At 36.4% G+C, this 27,195-nt stretch overlaps 1 protein-coding gene across 2 annotated transcripts in view; it reads left to right on the top strand.

The window, feature by feature from the left end:
• camk2b2 (calcium/calmodulin-dependent protein kinase (CaM kinase) II beta 2) overlaps window positions 1-27,195 on the top strand; it is a 68,652-nt gene that overhangs the window by 28,444 nt on the left and 13,013 nt on the right. The window contains exons 8-15 of one of the 2 annotated variants that reach the window (XM_079408499.1): window positions 144-227; window positions 1,667-1,761; window positions 1,836-1,958; window positions 2,255-2,338; window positions 2,442-2,484; window positions 9,693-9,773; window positions 15,858-15,892; window positions 24,560-24,628. In XM_079408499.1, coding sequence (XP_079264625.1) covers window positions 144-227; window positions 1,667-1,761; window positions 1,836-1,958; window positions 2,255-2,338; window positions 2,442-2,484; window positions 9,693-9,773; window positions 15,858-15,892; window positions 24,560-24,628 — 614 coding nt within the window. Of the gene's footprint in view, window positions 1-143; window positions 228-1,666; window positions 1,762-1,835; window positions 1,959-2,254; window positions 2,339-2,441; window positions 2,485-9,692; window positions 9,774-15,854; window positions 15,893-22,609; window positions 22,643-24,559; window positions 24,629-27,195 lie in introns of both variants that reach the window. The other variant, XM_079408498.1, reaches the window with a different exon arrangement.

The raw sequence follows: 27,195 nt of genomic DNA, 5'->3' as shown, positions 1-27,195 counted from the left end.
GCAAAAATCCTTTTGCCTTATTTGTTTAATTTAGCTACTTCCAAGCACATAATCTGGCACCAAAATGGTTTTCTCCAACATGCAAAGTCCGAAAGAGCCTGGATGTTGCATTTTCAGATGTGTATTTTTGCTTTCGCATGCAGGGTTCGCTGGAACGCCAGGTTACCTTTCCCCAGAAGTGCTACGAAAGGAGGCTTATGGGAAACCTGTGGACATTTGGGCATGTGGTGAGTCACACGCTCCCTCCCGATAGAGTTCTTTGTATCTATTTCTATCTTCTTTCTCTCTCGCTCGCTCTCTCGACGCCCCGCACATATTCAGACACATCAGCTCTCAGATGTGGAGAGCTCTTCTCCGGCAGGTGTTGTCAAGAGGCTGTTGCCAAGCGCCGCTTTCACCGTCGTGTTTCACATTCACTTTCTCTAGAGCATCGATAGTTGAGCGGTTTAATTACTTTGCAGATCAGTAGGTGGTTTTTTTGGTCTGGGGTTGGGAATTCTGATTCATTTCGGCGAAGTGGTTTATTAGGATTGTTTGTATATCGGTGAACCAGTTCATGGATTCATAGGAGTCATTCTCAAAATGCAACACTCAAAATTGTTCCCCATTTTACGTTTGTTGTCACAAATGTGATGTTTAGCAACTATTTTGAACCCACCTGGCAGTTTTAGTCTCCAAACTAATTTCTGCCTTACAGTCAAATGATTCACAAATGCTGAGTTATTACAAAAAACCAGTTCTAAAAAATAATTAATTCAATTCTTGTTTCTGAATGAATCATTCATTTGAACCGGTTCATTATTTCTCAATAGAATTAAACGATTACATTTTTAAATACATTTATAGTAGTATTTTATTTATTTTTTATTATTTTCTATATTTTATATTTTAATTTATTTAATATAATTTCCATATATTTAATACACTGCCGTTCAAAAGTTTGGTATCAGTAAGATTTTTAATGTTTTTAATTAATGTTTCTTATTCTCATCAAGGCTGCATTTATTTGATAAAAAATACAGAAAAATCAGTAATTTTTCATGTACTTTAATATGTAATTATTTCTGTAAATCAAAGCATTATTATTGATTCCTGCAGTCTTCAGTGTCCCATGATCCTTCAGAAATCTTTCAGAAAAAAGATTTACTGACCTGAAAATTTTGAACGATTGTGTATTTTGTGTGTAAGTTATTACAAAGAACCAGTTCAAAACAATGATTTATTCACAAATTAGACTTTAATACAAGTGCTTTAAACGATTTCATTGAAGCATTTTTTTTGTATATATTTATATTATGTTTTTCTAATTAAACAGTACAATTTGCATCGTTAATGTATTTCTGTAATTTATGTTATTTATTGTAATTATATTATTTTATGAATTTTAAGATGTGGAAATTAGATAAATTATATAAAGAAATAAACTTAGACGTCATTAGCATTGTAGCCGTTTTGATCATGTTTGATGTTTATATTTTTTATATAATATAATTTTGTGTTTGTGTTTAAATGTATATGTTTCTTTATGGAATTTATATGTGTGTTTATTACATTTAGGGTTGTTTTAGGTGTGCCTAAATGTCTGCGTTAGTACTTGAAGAATTGTGAGAACACAAAGAATGGCACAGAATCTGTTAGAAGTGAAATATCAATAATGTGATTGCAGGAGTCATCCTGTATATTCTGCTGGTGGGATATCCTCCTTTTTGGGATGAAGACCAGCACAAACTCTACCAACAGATCAAAGCTGGGGCTTATGACGTGAGTCCCCTTTTGATGTCACAGTACAACTGGTTGAGTCGGTACATACCCATGAGTTCCCATGTTTCCTCTAGTTCCCCTCGCCAGAGTGGGACACGGTCACCCCTGAAGCCAAAAACCTCATCAATCAGATGTTGACCATCAATCCAGCCAAGAGAATCACGGCTCAGGAGGCTCTGAAACACCCGTGGGTCTGCGTGAGTATTAACAGCCACCGACCAGCCACACACCAGAATACATACACTTATAGTTCAAATTAAAGGACGCTTGGGATCAATAGTACTCCTGAGATGATGTATTTCATGATAAAGCAACATTTTTACAATATAAAATGTGTGAGGACTTCATTATTTCCTTCTTCCCTTCTGATAATAACCATTAACAATAAGTAAAAAATAAATAGGATAAATTTTACTTTCATATTGACTTTAAGACTCAATACTATATGGAAAACGGTATCAATAATAATATGTATTTCCTCTATTTCCCGCAGCAACGTTCTACTGTGGCGTCCATGATGCACAGACAGGAAACTGTCGAGTGCCTGAAGAAGTTCAACGCAAGAAGAAAACTCAAGGTCTGCTGATGTCTCTTTTAAAAGTCATTAGCTGGAAGCATTTCATCTGTATACGTCTGAAACCCACCGCTTGTTCACATTACGATCTCTTTCTCACGTATAGGGAGCGATATTGACCACCATGCTGGTGTCGCGCAATTTCTCTGGTAAGTTCACATCAAGCCTGATGCATAGACATTGTTCAAGATTCAAGATTCAAGATTTTTATTTGTCACATACACAATTATACAGAGTATAACCAGCTGTGAAATGTAGGTCAGGTCCGCTCCAAGGACAGTGCAATTATAAAGTATACAAATATTAAGAAAAAGAAAAGTAGAAAAAATAAAAGATGAAAAAATATAAATATAAATGTGCAGGTCAGTATGTTGTTGACTTAAATAGTAATAAAGAGGAATGTGCAAAAGAATGTGCAAAAAGTTGTACAGGGTATTTAAATAGCAGCAATATGAGGTAGAGAAAAATTATGAATAGCTTATTGATATGGTGATATTTACATGGAGTCAAGTGATGTTATGACGCAGCCTGGTGGCCTGGGGGAAGAAGCTCCTCCTAAGTCTCTCAGTTTTTGCCATCAGGCTACGGAAGCGCTTACCAGATGGTAGTAGAACGAATAGACGGTTACCAGGGTGATTAGAGTCCTTGATAATTTTGACAGCTCTACTTTTTCAGCGTTTGAGGTAGATGTCCTGCAGAGAGGGGAGAGCAGACCCTGAGATGCGCTCAGCTAAGCGCACAACTCTCTGTAGTGCTTTGCAGTCCTGATTGGAGCTGTTTCCATACCACACTGAGATGCACTGAGTCAATACACTTTCTATGGTCCCTGAATAGAAAGTTTTCAGGATTGCTGGTGAGACCCTGAATTTCCTCAGCTGTCGCAGGTGGTACAGTCTTTGCCTGGCTTTCTTAACCTGTGTTTGGATGTGTGTAGTCCAAGTCAGGTTCTCGGAGATGTTTACGCCGAGGTACTTGAAGCTGCTCACCCTCTCCACAGGGGTCCCACTGATCATAAGAGGAGTGTAGGGCCGCTGCTGTCTCTTCCTAAAGTCCATGATCAGCTCTTTAGTTTCGCTCACATTCAGAGAGAGACAGTTGTCCTGGCACCATGATGTGAGTCTCTCTACCTCATCCAAGTATGCGGTCTCATCGTTGTTGGAGATGAGGCCCAGAACCACAGTATCATCAGCGAATTTGATAATAGATGTGGAGCTGTGAGAGGACACGCAGTCATGCGTGTAGAGAGAGTAGAGCAGGGGACTCAGGACACAGCCCTGTGGGGCTCCTATGTTCAGAGTGATGGAGTTTGAGGTGAACTGGCCAACTTTCACCACTTGAGGTCTGCCGGTGAGGAAGTCTTGAATCCAGTCACAGAGTGAGGAGTTTAGGCCGAGGTCTGTGAGTTTAGATGCCAGTTTGATGGGGGCTATAGTGTTGAAAGCTGAGCTATAGTCAATGAATAGCAGCCTTACATAATTCCCATTGTTGCTGTCTATGTGTGGAGGACGTGAGAGATGGCATCGTCAGTAGATCTGTTTGGGCGATAGGCAAACTGAAGAGGGTCCAAAGTAACGGGTATGGAGGAACAGATGTGGCTCTTTACAAGTCTCTCAAAAACCTTCATGACTATAGATGCGAGGGCAACTGGGCGATAGTCATTCAGGCAAGAGGGTTTATTGTTCTTTGGCACAGGGATAATGATGGATTTTTTGAATGAGGTGGGAACCACGGAGGTAGCAAGGGACTCATTAAAGATAGAAGTGAACACACCAGCGAGCTGATCGGCGCAGGACCTCAGAACACGGCCGGTTATCCCATCAGGTCCGGCTGCTTTCCTGACGTTCACTTTCTGTAGCGCCCTCCGAACCTCATCCTCCGACACGGTGATTACAGGATCATCACTGCTCTGCCTGCTGCTTCCTGACGTGCTGGATGGCAGAGTCGCGCTGCCACCGTTGCAATCGAAGCGGCTGTAGAAGATGTTTAACTCATCGGCCAGCAACGGATCTGCTCTCACCTCCGCGGAGGATTTGTTTCCGAAGGCACAGATGGTCCTCAGTCATTGTGTCCTGAAAGACAAATTGAAGACATGTACAATCACTCGACCAACACAGATTGCGATAACTGAACTATTTGACTTCTTGAGTAGAGGAATTAAAGCATGAATCATTACATGAATCAGACTTCTTTCCTAAAAGCAGCAACACAAACTCTTAACAGTGATATTTTAATATTATGTACTATTTTAGTATTAGTATTTTGAATTGGCATTTATTTTTGTTTTCAGTTTTAATTTTTATTTTGTTTATATTTTAGTAATTTTGTGTTTTTGCCATTTTTATGTATTTCTAATTAGCTTCAATTTATTTTTATTTGTTGTATTAGAAATAGTTAGTTTTAAACTTTTTCAAAGCTTTTTTTTATTTTAGTTATTTACCAAGGCATTTATAATTTTCATTTTAAGATTCATTTTAAGTTTTTTTTTAATAGTTTTAGTTAACAATACTGACTCAAAGTTCACCCAAAAATGAAAACATATCCTACCAAACCAGTATGGTTCTTTTAGTCCAGTGGTCTCAAACTCAATTCCTGGAAGGCCACAGTTCTGCAGAGTTTAGCTCCAACCAGCTCCAAATCACACCTGCTTGGAAGTTTCTAGTGATGCTGAAGACCTTGATTAGCTGGATCAGGTGTGTTTGATTAGGGTTGGAGCTAAACTGTGCAGAGCTGTGACCCTCCAGGAATTGAGGTTGAGACCAATGTTTTAGTCCATACAACTTTTAAAGCCAAATGATAGCTTTTTTCCTAACACAAGCTGTTATATAGATTCAAAAGACTTGGAATATAATGCACGTCAATAATAATGCAAGTTAATTGAACTGCTGTTATGGTGCTTTTATTGTAATTTTATTGAACAGATGGTCACCATTCACTTTTGTAAAAAAAGAACAGCGTCAACATTCTGCCTGACATCTTTTGTGTTCAATGGTGGGAAAGAAAATCATACGGTTTGGAACAACATGAGACTGAGCAAATGATGACGGGTTGTCGTTTTTGGGTGAACTATCCCTTCTCAAAGCTAAATATTCATGCTATTAATAAATCCTGATTTATGCTTTGAAGCATCAGACAAGAAATCTCACAGCTAAGGGAACGATACACTGTTTCTTATCCAACTGTTCGATTTGGAGAGCAGCTGGACGTTCAGCGTCTGGCCGTGTCCTGACAGATTGGTTCGGAGACGAGCGGTTCTGTAGGAAGTGCGTGGCGTTTGTGAGCAGCGGGCTGCGTACGGCCAAAGAGAATTCTGGATGTTTGCGGCTGTGCCAAATGCCACGTGTGAGAACTGGCGTTTATAATAACGTGATTTATTTCTGCTGTATTGAAGCATCTGCTCTCTCACATCCCGACACACACACACACACACATGCTCTCACTCGCTCGCACTTCAACAGCAGGCTGGTGGGCGGAAGCAACAGTGTTCCTGTTTGAAGAGCGTTTTAGATGCTCTCTTTCTCTTTTTCTTGCTCTCTTCATCCATGGCTCGTCAGCCGTCCTCTCTCTGCTCTCATCACTGTAATTACCTCATCCCGCGAGGTGACTCAGTGGTAGAGGAGGCGTGGGAGTGTCCGAGCGTCACTCCACGCACTTGCCCTCGTATGTCAGTCCCTTATTCATTATTAAGCCTCTGTTCACTCTCTTTATTTAAAAGGGATGTATTATTTTTTCCTTTTGAAGTTCTATGATAATTTAATCAAGATTTCTTAAATGGTAATTCAATTTTTCATGACTATTAAATACCCAACAATGACCCATTCAAGTTAAAGAATAGACATTGACATATAAACTATTTCTTAATATAAAAATGTATTAATTTTATTTATATGTACTTATTTAGTTAATTTTATTAGTGCCCTTTATGGGGTGTCTGGATGGAGAAAAAAATTATCCAAAAAAGGACACACTTCAGCTATTTGCCCTGGCTATTTCATGATAGAAAGTATTTAGTAGAGAAATTGACTGATTAAAAGACACATACACTCACCGGCCACTTTATTAGGTACACCTGTTCAATTGCTTGTTAACACAAATTGCTAATCAGCCAATCACATGCATCACTCAATGCATTTAGGCATCTAGATGTGGTGAAGACGACTTGCTGAAGTTCAAAGCGAGCATCAGAATGGGGAAGAAAGGTGATGTAAGTGACTTTGAACGTGGAATGGTTGTTGGTGCCAGACGGCTGGTCTGAGTATTTCAAAAACTGCTGACCTATTGAGATTTTCACACACAACCATCTCTGGGGTTTACAGAGAATGGTCCGAAAAAGAGAAAATATCCAGTGAGCGGCAGTTGTGTGGATGAAAATGCCTTGTTGATATCAGAGGTCAGAGGAGAATGGGCAGACTGGTTAGAGATGATAGAAAGGCAACAGTAACTCAAATAACCACTCGTTACAACCAAGGTATGCAGAATACCATCTGAACGCACAACACGTCGAACCCTGAAGCAGATGGGCTACAGCAGCAGAAGACCACACCGGGTGCCGCTCCTGTCAGCTAAGAACAGGAAACGGAGGCTACAATTCACACAGGCTCACCAAAATCAGGCAATAGAAGATTGAAAAACGTTGCCTGGTCTGATGAGTCTCGATTTCTGCTGCGACATTCAGATGGTAGGGTCAGAATTTGGCGTAAAGAACATGAAAGCATGGATCCATCCTGCCTTGTCTCAACGGTTCAGGCTGGTGATGGTGGTGTAATGGTGTGGGGGATATTTTCTTGACAAACTTTGGGCCCTTTAGTACCAATTGAGCATCGTTTTAACGCCACAGCCTACCTGAGTATTGTTGCTGACCATGTCCATCCCTTTATGACTACAGGGTACCCATCTTCTGATGGCTACTTCCAGCAGGATAATGCACCATGTCACAAAGCTCAAATCATCTCAGACTGGTTTCTTGAACATGACAATGAGTTCACTTTACTCAAATGGCCTCCACAGTCACCAGATCTCAATCCAATAAAAACACAAATCTGCAGCAACTGCGTGATGCTGTCATGTCAATATGGACCAAAATCTGAGGAATGTTTCCAACACCTTGTTGAATCTATGCCACGAAGAGTTAAGGCAGTTCTGAAGGCAAAAGGGGGTCCAACCCGGTACTAGCAAGGTGTACCTAATAAAGTGGCCAGTGAGTGTATATGTGGATTGCCTTTTTAAGTTGAAATATTTTTTAGATATTTGTTTATATCCTTTTATATTATAATATTTATTTTCTATGGTTTTTATATTTGTATTTTATTTTATAATAACATTTTTTTTTTTTATATATTTATATAAAATAAATATACTGTGTGTGTGTGTGTGTATATATATATCTAAGATTTAAATTTATTTCTATAAGTTCAAATATATTATGTACTTAAAATATATACTTTTATTATATACTTAAAATATAAACAGTTATTATATTATTTGTTTTCTACTATGAAATTGCCAAGTCCTATTATTAAGGCAGTTATAGTCAACAAATATTCCTTTGTATCTTTTTTTTTTTTGTTACATTAAAATGCCGTTTTGAACTGTTTTGTTAACATGTATCTTTAGATGCACGTCATATAAACATCAGTTTAGTAAGATACTCTGGTGTTATTTTAGTAACCGCTCTGATGAATACAACTCGTTAGATTCATTCAGACTCAATGAGTCTTGACTGAATCATTTAAAAAAAAAAAACAGTTCATAAGAGTCATTTGTTCATGAATCGGAGTATATATTGTATGTTTGTTTGAATAGAGTAAATATGGGTGAATGTTATTGCAGATTGACTTTTTTTTTAATGTCAGAAGAAAAAGTAAATTCATGTTTTCTACAATATAGCCCCTTTAATGTCTGATGAGAGCTTTTTTTCTGTTTATGTCTTCTCTGTCATTCTATCACTTATTCCCTCTGTATTTCTACTGCCTTCTCACAACGCCAAAACTCCAGCCCCAAATAAATGCTTTGACCTGTTTTGTCGTAGCATAGATTGGCGCTGGCGAAAGCGACACGTTCCCCGCTGATAAGAGAAAGTGGCTCCCCGAGGAGCGCTTGACAAGAAAATGAGCCTTTTCTTTATTCCAGAGTGACAGGGGAAACCTTATTATATGATTACACCACCTACTGTAATGGACTCTCAAAATCTCTCTCTGGTTGCAGACAACGGCTTGTGTTTCCAGCTAACTCTCCCCACGCTAACAGACTGTTCTATCCTTTGGTTTCTCTCTCAGTGTCTACAGCAGTGGTTCTCAACTGGTGGGCCGTAACCTAAAGTTGAATCTAATGCAAAAGGCCGTTTGTCTGCACCGTTTCGGTGTAAATTCATCTGTCACTTGGTAGAAGTTAAGATTAGACAGGTTAAAGTAGTCAACATGGACCGGATGCGTATCACCTACTCTTGAGTTTCAGAGTACATTTAGAGTTGACAAAAACAACCGAATAATGTCATTATAGTTATATTACATTATAGTTATTTTTTGCTAGAAATAAAGTAATGGTAAGATTTTAAGTTTAGAATCCAATCCTTAATATCAATTTCGCCTAATATAATTCAAAAGTTTTAAAACAATTATTGAAGTAAACAAGCAACCAGTCATAAAATATGAAAAATATGTCAAGCAACAGGACAAATAAATGCAAATAAAAAAAGATACATATGGAATAAACAGTGCTTTATGTTTTCAGGTAAGTTAATCATAACACTAATATTAGATTGTAATACCACAATAATTTAATAAAGTAATTAAATGTAAAATAAAACACTACATAGTCTTCACTCTATCGATTAAACTTAAAAGTTTCAAATGATTCCATCAAGAGCATGGAAGTAATCTAATGTTTATATACAGTATTTTAAAATATTTAAATAATGAAATTCCATTTTTTCCATAATTTTTTTTTATAAACTATCACTTTCTAAAAAGAAAGTTCATGACTCAAAAATCCATGTTTCAAGCGTCAGCAGGATTTGTTATAAAGGTCACACAGGATGATATTTAAAAATCACCTTAGATGCTTTTAAAGTACATAATCAGTATCTGAGATTATCATTGTAAATAGTTTGTATGCTGTTGTTCCAGCGGCTGGTTAGGACAAAAACTGATTAAACTCTGATTAACATGGAAAAGTTGCCTTTTGTCATAGCATATCTGGTTAGGACACAGTGTGGAACTGCCTTCATAGGCCGTAGATGCATTTAGGACATTTTTGTTTATTTGTGTGCACTCTAAACTGTTGGTACTGTGCTGGCAAAACCAGTTGAGAACCAGTACTCTATGGCATGATGGGCATATGTGTGTGTCTGTGTGTCTGGCAGTGGGCAGGCAGACCACGGCACCCGCCAGCGTCTCTGCAGCCACCGCTGCGGCCGGTACCACCGCCGGTCTGGTGGAACAAGGTAGCCCTCGTCCCCTCACGTCTCACCCCATCCTCCATCCATCTTCTCTGCTTCATGTTCTCCTTCTCATGATTCATATTCAGCATGGAGCTTGGAGCATGACACGGTTACAGCGGTCTCGTGTTCAACACTGCAGACGCCGCTTGCTGACTTTGGGAATGGCCGTTAGATCTCTTTTTCTTTAGTCCTTCAGTTCTACATTATCTCTCTTTTTCCTCTATATCTCTCTCTCTTGCAGTTTTCATAAAGCCCTGTTCACACTGACTGTGATATCCATCGCTGCTGGTCGAGTTGTTCATATTGCCCTGAGCTGTGTAACCAGCCATAGTTTGTTAATATGTGACCATAAATGGACTCGATTTGTTTTCTTGCAGCTGAAAATTTGAATTCTGGAGAAGAAAGTGTTGTAATTGCAGCAGTGCATAATGCATCAAATCATGAACAAGATTAAGGATTATTAATGCTTGAAACTAACTGATTTAAAATGCACAGTTTGTATTAGAGCAGCTGTGTATGGGTTCAATTTCTAAGGAATGCGTCATTTAATAAAATATATACCTTTGATATAAGCTACCATATTTTTTTATATAGGCTTATTCAGCTTGGACACATTAAATTGATCAAAAGAGACAGTAAATACATTTATAATGTTGCAAAAGATTTCTGTTTCAAATAAATGCTGTTTTTTTAACTTTATATTCATCGAAGAATCCTGTAAAAAAAAAAAAAAAAATGTATCACAGTTTCCTGAAAAATATTTTTCATTTCATTTATTTTATTTAATCAGGGACAATGCATATTAATAATACATACAATATGTAAAGTGCGCCAGATTTAGCCAGCACTGGCTAATTTTCATCCGTAGTCCCCTGTTTTAACTTTTTTAAACATTGATAATAATAAGAAATGTTTCTTGAGCAGCAAATCAGCATACACTGTACATGTATGAAGGATCATGTGACACTGAAGACACATGAATGACTTCATGTCATTTTGTTGCAAATCGCAGTCAGTGTGAACACCTCACAAAATCATCTTTGTTTTTCTGTCCCCTGCTGGAAAAACCAGGTCATATCAGTTTAAGGCGGTCAAGATGGGTTTTTTTTTAAAATGTGGTCGCTGGTTTGTTGTCTAAAGCGGTTACCAATACTTACCAGCTTGACCATAATCGCCTACCAGATCAAAACCAGGCCTCACAATCCTTCTTGACCAGCGAATGTCATTAAATGTCAAGATTAGACCAGTATAGTCTCTCTTGATTATCTGCAGAAGGTCTAGTGTTGTAGAAGCTGAATTTTCATTGTTTCTGGTCTCACATGCATATGAATAGAAGTGAATGGAGCATGAAGTCTAGTGTGACTGCAGATTTAGACCATCTGACTCACATTTAAAGTGACCAACCACAGTTCATTTTGTTTTAATGTGATGATTGTGTCAAGGAAAATCTAAAATCAATGTATCTTGAATATAAATAGCGCAGCAGGCGGCCAGTCAGATTTAAAGTGCCGATATCAGCAGTTGCTTTTAGCTGGATTTTCCATCAGGGTCCCTTTATTCTCTCTCTCTCTCCTTCCATTTCTTCTGATTTCTATTTGCACTCATTCTCTCTCCTCTACTTCTCCGCTTGCTCCATCCATCCATTTGCAGATTTGTCATTCTTCAGTGTTCTGCCTCTTTCTTCCTCCCTTGGGTTTCTTTTTTGTGTCAGATCTCTTAATTGAAGGTTTCTCTCTCTCTTTCTCTTGCCTGCCTGCTGATGACTGAACGTTGCACGAGAGCACACGCATGTCTCCTGATGCAGGAGAAGCCTGATATGATCCGATCTGATCCGAGTGCATGTGTCTTAAACCTGGGGGTTCAATGTCCTTTCATTCAGCTGTAAATTCTAGGATTGTTTGCAGTGCTCTGGCACTTTTACTCTTGGCTGGTTGCAGCATCCATGCAGCAGGTTTTCAGTGAATATTATTAGTGTATTTTGAGCTTAATGTTTGTGGACTGTTGTTGATTGCCACAGCTTATTTTCTAGGTGGTCCATTCAAAAATCAAAATTCTGTCATCATTTACTCACTCTCAGGATACGTTTAAACTAGTGTGTTTTCATTTTAAAGCGCATAACCTTTGCTACAGTTACGCCTGTCAGTTACATTACTCTGGCGTTTTCGACCCTGAAAAACTGAGACTTTTGAAAACGCTGCAGACCCCGTCTTAGTTTGAAAACTCTGAAGCTGCATTTCAGTGTAAACGGAGCAAAACAGAAACTTTTTGAAAACGATGGCATGGCTGCCCACATTCCCTCTGCGTATCCTTGATGACCGTGTAAACTATAACATCATGCTCATAGTTGTACCCATAGATATGTATGGGCAGATTCCCCATTCGACCGCTCCAAGCACGCAGACACGTCCGCCATCTAAATAATGTGGTATCTACCTATATATCTATGGTTGTACCTGCATGTGAATGGTCATGTGACATGCGTTTTCGGTTGTGTAGTGTAGACAGAGATCGTTTTCATTTTAAACTGCTGTGTAAACAGGGCCTCAATGTCGTTCCAAACCTGTATGACTTACAGTACTTTCTTTTTTAGAACATGGAAAATATTTTGAAGAATGTGGGTAACCAAGCGGTTTCGTGTCCCATTGACTTCCATAGTATTTTTGTCTATGCAAGGGGATGCCAAACGATTTTGGGTCCCATTGACTTCAATTTTTGACCAAACTATGGAAGTCAAATGGATTCGGGTCCCATTGACTATATTTTTGTCCAAGCTTGTGAAGTCAAACGTTTTGGGTCCCATTGACTTCCATAGAATTTTTTGACCAAACTATGGAAGTCAAATGGTTTTGAGTCCCATTGACTTCCATAGTATTTTTGTCCATACAGTGGAATCAAACGGTTTTGGGTCCCATTGACTTCCATAGTATTTTTTTGACCAAACTATGGAATCAAACGGTTTTGAGTCCCATTGACTTCCGTAGTATTTTTTTGTCTATACAATGGAATTCAAATGGTTTCGGGTCCCATTGACTGTATTTTTGTCCATGCTTGGGAAGTCAAACTTTTTGGGTCCCATTGACTTCCATTAGATTTTTTTTGTCCATTGGGAAATCAAACGATTTTGGGTCCTATTGACTTCAGTTGTATTTTTGTCCATGCTTGGAAAGTCAAAAGGTTTTAGGTCCCGATGACTTCCATTGAGGATTTTTTTCAAACCTCAGTTACCACGTTCCTCAAAATATCATCTTGTTTTGAGTAGAACAAAGAAATGCATACAGGTTTAGAAGAATTTGAGTGTGAGTAAATGATGATATTCATTTTTGGGTGGACTATACGTTTACATTTTTTGCCCCAAAATTTATTTCTGTAACCATGATTTGTAACCGTTTACTCACACTGAGGGTAACCTGTATTTGTAGTAAAATCAACCGCATGCTTCAAATACAATTCATGGACATTAAAATAAATATAGAAACCCAATATTAATTTCAGTCCAAGACTAGTCTAGGCAGTTTATACTTCTGTGAAATTTAGTTTGATAATCATTCTAACACAGTTGCATGTTTTGAATTTAGTTTGGTTGGACAGTTATGCATCTGTAACACTTGTGTCCTGGTTTGTGACCATAGTGCATTGCTTGACCATTTTAAAATAATTCCTAGCGGTCAGAATATTTTGTTTTGATCTGTTTTGTAGATTCTTTTTCTCCCCACAGATGCCCGTCTTTGCAGTGTTTTGAGTGTGTGTGTGTCTCAGGTGTTTTATATGAATGGGGTTTGTTGTCACCTCTAGGTGTCACTACAAGTGTGTCATGGAGGAAGAGGCTTGAAAATGGCACAAGATAACAATTAGAAAATAAAACCAAAGAATGGAACATAAACCTTTTTTATACGTTAGTTAAGAAACACACATTTGAACCCCTTGCCCTCCAGATAAACACACTCCAGATGAACCCGTGCTGATCTCTCTCTCTCTCTCTTAATCTATTCTTTCTTAATCTCTCCTTCTCTCGTTCCTCTCTGCCTCTAACATTTGTGTCAAGGTAAGATTCTCTCTCTTTTTCTGTCTTTCTCAACCCTCCCTCCACACACAGCACCTTCCTCTTATCTGCACGGATTAATGAAGTCAGGGGTCTTTAGCGCCGTAGAAACTGTAAGAATATTTTCTTTCTGTTGCCATGGCAGTGAATATTTAAAGTTAATATAGGATTTGCCAGCTCCATTTCATTTGATTTCATTTTAGTGATGAGAAGTTGTCTGTTTTTATTCACTTGGAAAAACTTCAACATTCTCATTTGTGGCAAGAAAATATAGCATTTTGAAGGTCTTTGAACAAAATATTTGAACGTATCATGCTTTATCTGCAGTGTGCGTGAGTTTGTGGGTTTATTTAGCCGTACTGTGGGATAGAAGAGAACTGAATCTGACAAAACCTGCCTTTGGGAGGTTACAGAAATTATTTATAAATGAAGTGAATAATATACTGTTTAAAATGTTAGGGGTCAGTTATTAGTTGTTGTTTTTTTTATTAATACTTTCAGATAGGATGCATTAAATTGAGCAAAAGAAGCAGAAAATGCATTTGATCTGATCTTGAGCAGCAAATCAGTATATTATTATGATTTCTGAAGGATCATGTGACACTGAAGACTGGAGTAATGATGCTGAAAATACTGCTTTGATCACAGGAATAAATTACACTTTAAAATATATTCAAAAAGAAAACAAATAGAAATAGTTATTTTAAATTGTAATATCATCTCACAATTTTAGTGTTTCACTGTAATTTTATCAAATAAATGCAGCCTTGGTGAGCAGAAGAGATCTTTCAAAAACATAAAAAAAACCATCTTTTTGACCCCAAACTTTTGAACGGTAGCGTAAATGTCTTTTTGTTTTTGTTTTTTTCCCATTTTCCCCAAAAGGTTTATTTTATGGGAGGAATTAGGATTAAGGTTAGTTTTATGCTACTTAAATGCAAAAAAACCAAACAAAAAAACATTTAAAGTAAAAAGAGAGAGAGCGAGAAAATAAATGTCTAAACAAAAAATAAACATTCTTAAATACATTGTATTATATTTTTATCTTATTTTGAGCATAAAGCTCAGGTAATTTAGTTGTTTATGTTTAAAAACAAAGGAAATAAATATATTAAAGATCTAATCTAATGCAATTTGACTTGAATGTATCTTGTTTTATGGAAATTTACTAGCTTTTAATATGCTTTATTTAAAAACAAGTATATGCTATTATTTTCACAGGAAGAAGTAAAAAAAAATATTTCAAAATATATTTTCAAATAAAAGGTGGATATTTTAAACTGCAATAAGTGTTTTTTTAATTTATTTTATTCTAAACTGGAAAGTTTATTTTAGGGTTTATATTAGGGTTTAGGTTACTTTTACAGTAGTTTTACACTTACAAAAAAAAAAAAGTAATTAAAAAAAAAAAAAATTATGAAGTTAACAAAAAAACCCAAAACATTTTTAATACCTGTACATGAATATCTGTTTCCATATATATTTATTTTATATTTTCATCTTGATTCAAGCATAAAGCACAGGTAATTTTGTTTGATTTTATGCTTAAAACAAATAAAAATCTAAAATATCTAATGCAATCTGGCTCTTCAAGTAAATTGACCTTGTTCTATGGATATTTATTAGCCATTAATTTGCATGATATAAAAACAACAGAAGTCAGTGCTATATCTTCATTTAGCCAGGTAACCGTGTGTGTGATTGCACTCTTCTGCATGTGCACCAGCGCATCCCCTGCGTGTGCATGGCAGTCACTAACCCCTCACTGCTGGACGGGATGTTTCGGTTACATTTGGTGATTAATTCTAGGAGGTTTGACCGCGGTCCGCACCGTGCACTCTTGTGATGCGTGTGCGGACGTGCGCTCCACACATAGTGTGTTAGATGGCTGTAATCCTCTGGATGTGGGGCGGGAGGGATTTCCCCGGCTGGCTCGGACGGTTATGTGACATGTTTGGCCGAGCACCATTAGCGCTCCGGTAATGTTGACTGTTGCTCCCATCCCAGCGTGCTGATGTTTGTGCTTCCTCTCTCCCCGTCTACAGCAGCCAAGAGCCTGCTCAACAAGAAGGCCGATGTCAAGGTAAGACCCGCTTTCATTTCTTTCTCTTCTTTTTCATACCTTTTTCTCTTTCTGTTCACATGCGCAAAGCACAGTTTCCATAGAGGAGGGATTCCTGACCGTTTCTTGTTTTTTCATTGGTGGAAGTTTTAGCGTCCACTGTGTGTCTGATCTGAAGCAGATCTGTGTGTTTGCGTTTGCAGTGTTTGTCTTCATGTTCTGTCCTTTCTAGCAGTGTGTGTTTGTGTCTATTCTGCAAGATTAGATTCGCTGGTTCTTCTCTAAGTAAGCTGGACAATGAGCTGGTGATGGGCGGTATGAATAATATTATATTAAGTGGATATCACAATATAGACTTATAGACTTAAAATATTTTTCCCGGAATTCAATCCAAAAATGTTTGATCTATTACTTAACCACATACTAATACCTATTTTTGGATTATTCAGTGAATAAACTGGATGGATGGGAAAGTAAACTTTGATTTTTTTTTAAGTTTATGAAACAAGTTAAATCAGTAATGCATATAAATATGATTGGATGATATAAATAACCTTTATAGGAACAACTGTGACTATTTGTGATGTTGCAACCAGTGTTCTTTTAGTATTATTTATAGGCTATCATTGCATTTATAAATGTTGAAGTAAATTTTTTATTTATAGTCTATCATACTAATTATTAATGTTGAATTTGATTTTAATATTTTATTATTTGTTTTATTTTTATAAAAAAAAACATGGTTTGAATTGGTAATTTTGTGCTTTTTTCATTCTTATGTTTCATTAAATATTTATATTTAGCTTTTTATTTTAGTTTTAGAAATTTTAGTACTCCAACTTTGAATTAATTGTAATTTTAATTAATTGCCCAAGGCAGCATTTCAAATTTTGAATTATTATTATTATTATTTTTAAATATTTCTATTTAGATTTAGTTTATTTTTGTCATTTTTAGAAATCTTAAATTTCATCTTATTTAGGATAGTTGCCAAGGCATTTCTTCTTCTTTTTTTCCTTCAAATATCTCATCTTTATTTTAGCTTTATTTCAATAAACAGAAATTATTTTTAATAATTCTAGTTAACAACAACAACTCTGGTTGCAACCTTAAACAACCTACACTTGTCAGACTTTTTAAAATTGCACCACAGATATACTGCTATAGAAACAGTTCAGCAAAATCTTTACCAGCTGACCCATTCTTGCATCACTGCGTTATACTGCCCAGCCCTAGTATAAATTTGTGCGCTCAACCTTAATCTTTCTTTAATTTCTGATCTGCATCTTATCTCATTATTATCTCTGTATAGTTTACCCATAGTGCCTCTGTCATTGTTGGACTTGCCCCGATCGATCACCATCAGGTCCATTCAGAGCATTCCGGCGCTCGTTCCGCCCGGCGTGCGTCACGCGGCATCAGGTGAACGCGCACAGATGTTGACCTCTGACCCGTAATGAGCTGTTAGAGAGAGTGCACTTGCAGGTTCATTTGTTCTGATAACATATAATCCTCTCAGACGGAGTAAAAAGGTCTGCTTTCACCTCTATTGCACTGCACAATTAGAAATGAAACTGTGACTGCTCTCTATTAGGGATTGGATGTGGAGTCTAATCTAAAGAATAATCCCCTCCGCACCGAGCATTAATCACGTTACGTAATCTTTTAGTTTGCAAGTTTTTATGAGGTCGACGCTAAAAAGCACTCCAAGGAAAATCCTGCGGCTCTGTCCCGTGCTGATGCCACGTTTCTGTAAATTTAGTCTTGAATAAATTTGGATTTTTCAACTGAACCTCAAAGATGACTCTTTAAATTTGTACAGCAGAGTGATTTCGCTTAAACTTGAGCTTCACAGCCTCCTCAGATTTCTCTTTCTAGCTGTCAGTTTTTATTTTTAGGTGCACTGTCCCTTTAAATTGATATCAGGAATAAACACGTTATACACACATGGTCAGAATTGTTGGTAAATATGATCAAAGAAGGATATGAAAATAAATGTGCATTGTTAATATTGTTAAAATCACAAAAATCTAAGCTTTCATTGGAGAATAAGAATTTAAAGTGGGGGGGAAATATCATTATGAAATGTTTTTTTTCTCAAATACATGTTGGACACAATTACTGGTACCCCTAGAAATTCTTATGAGTAAAATATATCTGAAATATATTCCCATTCATATTCACAATTTTTTATTATTTATGTATTTAAATTTTAGTTTTAATTTAAATATTTATTGCTTTTTTGTTATTTCAGTACATCAATTTAAACTCACTTAAAATGAGAAATTTTGCCTTGGCAACTAGCAGAAATATTTATTTATTTATTATTTTTTGTATTTTATATTAATTCTGTTATGGTTTATTTTGTTTCAAATGTTAATTTTGGTTTCAGTTTTAGTTATACTTAACTATAATAACCCTGGTAAAAACTGTAATATTGTGAAATATTCTTACAATTTAAAATGGCTCTTTTCTATTTAACTATATTTTAAAATGTAATTTATTCCTGTGATCATTACTCCAGTCTTCAGTGACATATGATCCCTCAGAAATCATTCTAATATGCTGATTTTCTTCTCAAGAAACATTTCTTATAATTATCAATGTTGAAAACAGCTGTGCTGCTTCATATTTTGTGTAAACTTTAATTTTTCTGAATTATTCTTTTGTAACATTATAAATGTTTTTCTTGTCACTTTTAATCATTTATAGCAAGGGTTCTCAAACGTTTTACACCAAGTACCACCTCAGAAAATATTTGGCTTTCCAAGCACCACCATTATGACCAACATTAAAATAAAGTATAGCACTATGCACAGTTAAAAAAAAGAATAATTTAATTCCTAATAAGAATATTTATTATTGTTAGCCAATTAAAACATTGTAAATGCACAGTTTGAACATTAACACTGCACCGTGATTACTTCCAGGTAAATAAAAAACTTAATTATTAAAATTAAAATAAATTGTACCGAAAAGTTAAATAAAAACTGTACTTAAAAAATGTATCGTACTTACCATTTAAGTACAGTAACTTAGTTTTTATTTAACTTTTAAGTAGCTACAATACATTTTCATTTAATCTTTAAGTACAGTTTTTATTTAACTTTTAAATAAAAAAGTACTTGATTAAAAAAAATAAAAATAACACAGGCTGTATGTGTAGCTGCAAGTAACTACGATCATGCCACGTCCACCAAAGCCAGCTGAAAACGCCCAGGTGTGAGCGCTTAAAAGGCCAGCGTATGCTTGTTTTTTTCAGCTGAGACGCTGTAATTGCTATATATGATATGGAATATATCCGCTGAAGTAATATGGCAGATGCATCGCAAATTAAATGTTTCTCCAAGCATTATTTTCATAACAATATTATGGTACTCCGGCAATTCCATCTGGTAAAAACATAAATACTCGGAGACAAGCAATATTAACTTCTCCATTGGAGTTCAGTCGTAGTACAAGAAGGGTGTGACGGTATTAGTCCCGCCCCTCCTCCACTAAGATTGGTTAGCTGACTAAAAAGTGACAGTGATGAGCGCTAAGGTTTACCCAAAAATGAACATTCTTCAACTCTCGGCGCTGAGAAAAAAAAAGACGCTCCCATTTAAAACAACTGCAAAAATTTGCTAGCCTCGAAAAAAAAAAAAATGCTTTGGTGGACATGCGGCCTAATTTATATTTAATTCAGAGATTCTCATTCTCACGTAGCCTACCACTAGTGGTACGCGTACCACACTTTGAGTATGTATTTCTTTAAAGGTGCCATAGAATGAAAAACTGTCTTTACCTTGGCAGTTAAATAATAACAGTTCTGTATATGGAAATTACATACAGTGAGCCTCAAACACCATAGTTTCCTCCTTCTTATGTAAATCTTGTGTATAAAAAAGACCACTGAAAAACCCGAACATAACACCGACTGTGACGTAACAGTCTGGATCACTACGCCCCCAACATTTGCATAAACCCGCCCTTGTTCGAGGCCAGCCGCCAGCTGAACCATCAGACGTTCTGCAGATATTGTAAATAAACAAGTGCGGACAACAGCATGGAAATAAATGTTATATTCCAGGCTGTGCAGGGGATGTGAAGTGCAGGGATGGGTTGGCGTCTTTATTCAGAAAGGCACGGAAAGCAAATAACGCGTTCTACTAAAATAACGCAAGCCACTAAAGGGACATGGTTAGCTCCTTGCCAGGGGTAGCCTGTTACATTACAGTACATAAGATTTCAATAAAAGGTAAGGAGAGATGAGGATGATGGCAAATGATTTACAGATCCTGAGCACCACTGACAAGCATCTGATCTTGTAAAATGTGTGGTAAGTACTGCCGCTCCATAATATAAACAGAGTTCATGCGATCGTGAATCTCGAAAGCGAAAGTGAAACTATAACTCGAGTGACCGATCGTTCAAAAGCAGTTTCAATGCCTCACGTATTATTAACGGCTGCCTGATGCCCACATTTTATATACAGTATAATTACCCGACGATATAACTGCAAGAGAAAGTATTGAAATATATATTTTCCTCCCTGTGTTTCCTTGCTGTGAGTTACTGAAATGAGCCGCACTGTGAAACAGCCAATCATAGCAGAGCTCAACATTGAGCCGCACTGTGAAACAGCCAATCATAGCAGAGCTCAACATTGAGCAGCACTGTGAAACAGCCAATCAGAGCAGAGCTCAACATTGAGCAGCACTGTGAAACAGCCAATCATAGCAGAGCTCAACATTGAGCCGCACTGTGAAACAGCCAATCAGAGCGGAGCTCATTATTATTCATTGCCCTGCCAAATAAGCCAATAACAGACCGTTTCATTCTAGGGAGAAATCCTAGGGTTGTAATTTTTTGCCCTTACCTAAGCCACATACCTTCTATGTAGATATCAGAGAACAATTTAAAATACTGTATCAATGCATTCTATGGCACCTTTAAAAAAAAATCTTACTGACCCTAAACTTTTGAACAGTAGTGTAGTAACCAATATGTATTGATACTGTATTTTGAATTTCTCTCCATATCTGACTTCGGTTGAGTCTGAATCAGCACAGCTCGCCACCCACATCAGCATTTCAGTCAGACTGTGTTCTCATCCTCAGCTGAGTTCACTTCCTGTTAGCCACCGAGTGGATCTCCTCCACAAGTTCACTCAAAACTGCACCTGTGGCAGGAACCGTTCATTTTCCTCTTGTTCTCATTATCTGCTGGGGCAGGTGTGATCTTTCATCGGCCCTGTGACTGTCAGCCGTGCTAATGAAGCACTTTCCATCTCTCACTGCCAATCATTCCATGATTCCTCCTCCCACACCTCGCCTCGCTCCGGATCCACTATATCATCCCGATCCAGAGTGAGAGCAGCGGCGGGAGGGAATGTAGCTCTCGCTCCAGGAATAGCTGGCGGTTTGAACCCAGGGAGCCAGGAGACAGAAATAGACGCTTCCACTGCGCCTCACTCATTGCTTAGCAACTGACTCGCCACACTCCTCCATTCTGACGTTTCCCTCCTTTTTCTGCGCTCTGGTTTTCTCGCCGTCTTTGGTGCTGCAGTGCGATGAAGAGTATCACGGCTGGAGGAACTGTGAGAAGTTAACTCTTACAGACCCACACAAACACAAGCTCAGGCCGAAAGAAACTACAGCTGAATAAAGAGACAGGAAGTAGAATCAGAATGACAGGAAGAGGAGTTTACTGAAATGTAATTTAAAGAAATTAAACTTCTCTTTCAGACATTCATATTTTCTGTCCTTCTATGGTACTATCTATCTATCTATCATTCTGTCTATCATTCAGTCGTTGTCTCTGTATTTTGTTCTATCATTCTATCTTTATATCATTCTGTTTTTCTATCTATCGTTCTCTTTCTATCATTCTCTCTATATATCATTCTATCTATTCATTCAGTTGTTCTCTCTATATTTTCTGTTCTATCTATTGTTCGTTCTATCGCTCTATAGTTTGTTCTATCGTTCATTCTATTCTCTTTCAGGCATTCTAACTTTGTATCTTTCTATCATTCTGTCTATCTATTTATCATTCAGTCTTTCTCTCTATATTGTTTTATCTTTCTAAATATCTATCTATCATTCTATATTTCTATCATTCTGTCATAACCTGTTCTTAATTGACTTGCTTGGTTAAATAAATGTTAAATTAAATATTGTTTTATCTATCTGTCTTTCTGTCTTTTATCTATCATTCTATCTAGTTATAATTCAGTCATTCTCTCTATTTTGTTCTCACTTTCTTTCTATCTATCTGTCTGTCTCTCTATCGTTCTATCTTCCTCTGTCTATTTATCATTCAGTCGTTCTCTCTATCTATCCATCTATCTATCTTGATTAGACAATAGACAAAAGCTTAAACTTTTTTCTTCCTCTGAAACTAATTTCATAACTGTAGAGATACAGGAACAGTCCTGTCAACACCTGCACTGACTCAATCCCATCAGCAGCTGTGTGTGTGTGTGTGTGTGTGTGTGTGTGTTCACAATGATGTATTAAGATCTCTGAGAAGAGAAGGCCTTAAGGACTGTTCTGTACATTAAACCACATCAAAACTCTGTTATCCACCAGACAAACTCACTTTCTTGCCAAAAAACCCCACGCGCACCTTCTCTCATCTTCCTGCCTCTCATACGTCTGTCCGATTCTGTGTGATTAATGTTGATCTCAGCCTTCATCATGACATGTATTTAACTCTCTCATTCCATCCCTCCATCACCCCCTTTCCACCCAGAAACGGAAATCCAGCTCCACCGTTCAGTACATGGTGAGAATGATATTTAATCCTAATCTCTTTATCCCTCCATCCCTTTCTCATCTCACTCTTGTTTATCCATTCATTCATTTGCTCATCCTGTGATGTCATTTAATGCACAGTGTCGAATAAATCTACTCTTCCTCTGTAATGATCTATATTGATTCTTCTCTTGCTCAAATGTCAAGCGGTTGATTTAAAGGGTCAGATGGCTTGAAATGACTCCTCAGACGCAGGTGAGGGTCGTAGTGGTTTTGGGTTGATGTTATTGTAGGGTTGTAGCGAGTCAGTGTTGACCGTCGATGTGTTTGTTTTAGACTGTGGCACAGAATGTCTTGTGTGTTTGGCTTTTCGTTGTTGCTTCCTTGTGTCTGTGTCTCTGTTTGCTGTTGTCTATTATTGTACTTCCTGTGGATCCATAAGGACTCTCCTCTAGTTCTGCTTTCCTACTGCGACTTTCTCTAAGAAAACTATGGACCAAGCACAGGTTTTCTGAACTGTTCGCTTAATTCTGTTTGCTTATTTATTTATTTCATTTTGATTCCTTTTATTCAGCCTGCTGGGGGGAAAACATAGCATCTCAAGCTGGAAAAGCAGTGTTTTTGCTGTTCTAGGGTGAACAAGCTCAACACAACCTACCAAGTCAACTTTATACTAACCATCTGGACCAGCAAGTGACTAGCCTGGACCACAGAGAAACCATGTAAAACCAGCTATCAGAAACTGGTTTTAACTGGATTTTCCAGCAGTGCAGTGCTTATTTCTAAAATGTTACACATTAAAAGATTGAATCTCAAAAAATAAATAACTTGCCCAGGTCGCATTTCATGTCAAAAAAACATAAAGAAGTTGTTGCATTGTTTAAAGAAATGAAGACAACCAACAATATATTATTGCATTGTAAAAATATTTTCATAGCAATTATGCACATTTTCCCGAAATATTTTTCAGTTATGTTAATGCAAAAAAACCCCACAAAAAACCCAACAACTAATCAATACTATAATGCAATGTAGTATTTATGAAGTATTTATACACCATGATAATTAATTATTTTTTACAGCATCCATATAATTTGCAAATATTTTTTGAGAAATTAAATTTAAAAATAACAAAAAATGTATTAAAATAAACAATAAATGCATCTGTCACTTAATTAACAATATTATTATATTAATAATTAATAAATGCATTTAATTATTTATTAAACATTATTAATATCTATCATTTCATCTGTTTGTTGTTCTGTCTTTCCATATATTTGTTCTGTCTATCTGTTGTTCAATTATTAAAATGAATAATTAATGAATCAGTTACTTAACTATATTAATTATTAAATAAATAATAAAAAAGTAATTTTATCTGTCTGTTGTTTCATCTGTTGTTTTCTGTTGTAAAATGAATAATTAGTGAATCCAGTTACTTAACAATATTAATTATTACATAAATTATCAAAAATATTTTTATCTATTGTTTTATCTGTCTGTTGTTCCATCTGTTGTAAATGAATAATTAATTAATCAGTTACTTAATAATATGAATCATTAAATTAATAAATTATTTAAAAACTGAAAAAATCCAGATACATAAGATCAGAAATATTTTGGGATATGTGCTAAATTGTCATAAAATTACTGTCAAAAAAGCAAATAATTTGAATGGTGCCAAAAAAATCTCTTCTTCTTAATTCTGTGGTGAAATGTGATGTTGACATGGAAATGTACTTCACAGGTTCATGAGATTCACCCGAATGGATTTGAACAAATGATGTGTCAAGACCATCAGTCTTGTGTTTTTAAACCAGTGTTGAGCTCCAACATAAAACACACTCCTCACATTATCACCCTGCTCTCTCTCTCTGTATCTCTCTCTTTTCTCGCCTGTAAACACCCACTGACACCCTTTAACACTGTTTTGTGTTCTGCACAGCCACAGTCAAACAGTGCCAAAAACAGCATAGTCACCAGTCCCAAAGGAAACGTCCCTTCTCCTGCTCTGGTATTTACCTCCTTGTTCCTCTCTGTTCTCTCTCGTCCGACTCGTCTGTCGCTTTGGCTTCCTTCTCCTGTCTCACACATGTCTGTCTGTGTCAGCGTCTGCCGCGTCTCAGGCCACCTGTCGTAGATGCTGTGTGTCTGTCACAGACTTCAATCCAAGCGCATCTTCATCTTTGTCATCAAAACAATGTTAATGTTATGATCGAAGAGTTTTATAATCCAGATTTGGAGAATTTTGATGCTTCGAGCGTCAGTTAGCTTCATGTTTTCTGCATGAACGTTGTGTTTTTCATTGTTTGGATCGATGGCAGAACAACCAAACTAAGATGTTGACTCTTTGTGTTTCAATTATTTTTGACTCTCGTTATGACCGTTATAATGTTTCATTAAATATATGTGTTGGTGTGTATGTCTCTGTGCATTTTTGCTTCTTTTTATCTAACCTAATTCTGAAAAATCTGATGTATAGACATTTAGTTTCATTATTTCTGTTATTTTAATAAATCCAGTGTGATGTATTCAGTACAATATCATCGAATAAAATACAGATACAGAATTTTTTTACTATTCAGAGCCTCACAATTGCATTGTTTTTTGACAGATACAGTGACCCAAAAAGCATTTGGCATCTCGAGTCACATTTAAAAATGTCTGCAAAATATAAAAAGAAAATGGCATCTGAAAACATCATTTCAAACTTAAGGTGTTTTTTTTTTTTCATAAAACATTTTGCTTAAACTGTGCTTGTGCTGATTTTTTTAAATTATTAAATTTTTTGCTTTACTTTACTTTAATGCAGGGATTCCCAAACTATTTACCAGCTGATCTAAAATATTTACTTGATATCTACCTTGACATTTCAAGATAATATTTCAATAACTCAATAAATAACTCAAACTTTCAATTTAAAAAAACAAACTCAAAAAGTCAATAAATAGTCACATGATATGCAGGTAAACAAATTATTATATTGAATTATTATAATATATTATAGCTTTTTTAGCATTATTTTTCAAATTGTTTTAATTTGACATTTTTGTGATTCAACTGATTATCCTTTCATCCGCTCAAAAAGCTCCCTCATGAAGCCCGATTTGGGAAACCCTGATCTAATGCAATGGTATTCAGACGTATTTTTAAGTGTGACTTGAGTGTCCAGTTACATTTTTGGACCATTATAGATGTTTCAGCTGCAGGTTTTCAACATTTGATATTGTTTAATGAGTAAAACTTCTCCTGAAAAGCTTAAAAAGTATCATTGTTGGGATAAAAGGCAACGATTTTTTTGATATTCTGATGGAGATAATCACATTTTGTTAAGCACATTTCAGTCCTTCAAGCTTATTTTACCCTGAAACAATAGCTTTTCTATGCTTTTTGTTTTTAAATGAAAGCGCTTAGTATTCAAAAGTTCTTAAAAAGTTGAATATTTGCAGTGTTTTTTTCTGGGATTAGATGCGTTCGTGTCTCTGGACTGGCTTCAGATGTTGGGCTTTGACCTTCAGCTGTCTTCTGCCTTTAACCAGAGCGACTAATAACCTCCATCCACTTCCTCTTCCTCTCTCTCTTGCTCTAACTGAGACTGCACTCTCTCCATCTTTGTCGTCTTTTTTTGCTAACACTTGTTTTATTCTTGCCATCTCTCACCTCCATCTCATTTTGCTCCTCTTTTTTTCCTCTCTCTCTCGCTGTCGTCTCCTCTTCCTCTTCTCTCTCTCTTTCTCTTTAGGAGCCTCAGACCACTGTTATCTATAACCCAGTGGATGGGATCAAGGTACATCTCCCTCCCCATCCTCTTCTCTTTCATCCTCCACCTTCCTCTCCTCCGCTCTGCTTCTGTCGTCTGTTGCCAGTCTCTTTATTCTGTGGTGCGAGCGAGGGTGTTGTTTTGGGCTTGTGAGTGAGCGTGCAGTCCCATTATGATGGGAAAGTGTTCTGGTAAGAGTGCGGTGTTTAGTACGGTGTTCAGTGTTAATTGTTTCAGGTAAAACAATTAAAGAGTGTTCATTTGTCTCGTGTTAGTCAATGCACACATGGTTTTAAGCAGAAATTATAGTTTAACTTCAACATGGGATTTTTATTTTTTTAATTACTTTACTTTTCAAAAGTTTGAGGTTGGTAAGATTTTTTTTTATTTGTTTGTTTTTAAGTCTTTTATGCTCATCAAAGCTATTCTAAAATAATAATTAATAATAAAAAAATTATAAAATAATTTAATTATTCATTTATATACATTGCAAAGCATTTTATCTGCTGCTTTCTTTTAAAGAAATTGTTGAATTATGTCATAACATGATAAAAAAACAACAACATATTTTTTGGATGATTTTCATTCAGTTGTGTTTGAAACTAACCGTAGCTTGTCTGAGAAAAATAAAATGGTAAAGAAATGTCTACCCTAAATGCAATGTAATTTTATTTTCATAAAAGCATCTGATCATGAAGTCTGCCAAAAAGGAAAGTTGTTTTAATTCCATCAAATAGTTCGATTTTTATTATTTATGTTGACTTCAAGGGTGTGATTAAGAGTCATTATTAATTAAAAAATTTTATTTTTCTATTGTCATT

This window comes from Barbus barbus (assembly GCF_936440315.1).
Source record: "Barbus barbus genome assembly, chromosome: 45".
NCBI classification, from domain to species: Eukaryota; Metazoa; Chordata; class Actinopteri; order Cypriniformes; family Cyprinidae; genus Barbus; species Barbus barbus.
This window is presented reverse-complemented; position numbering and strand designations above follow the sequence as displayed.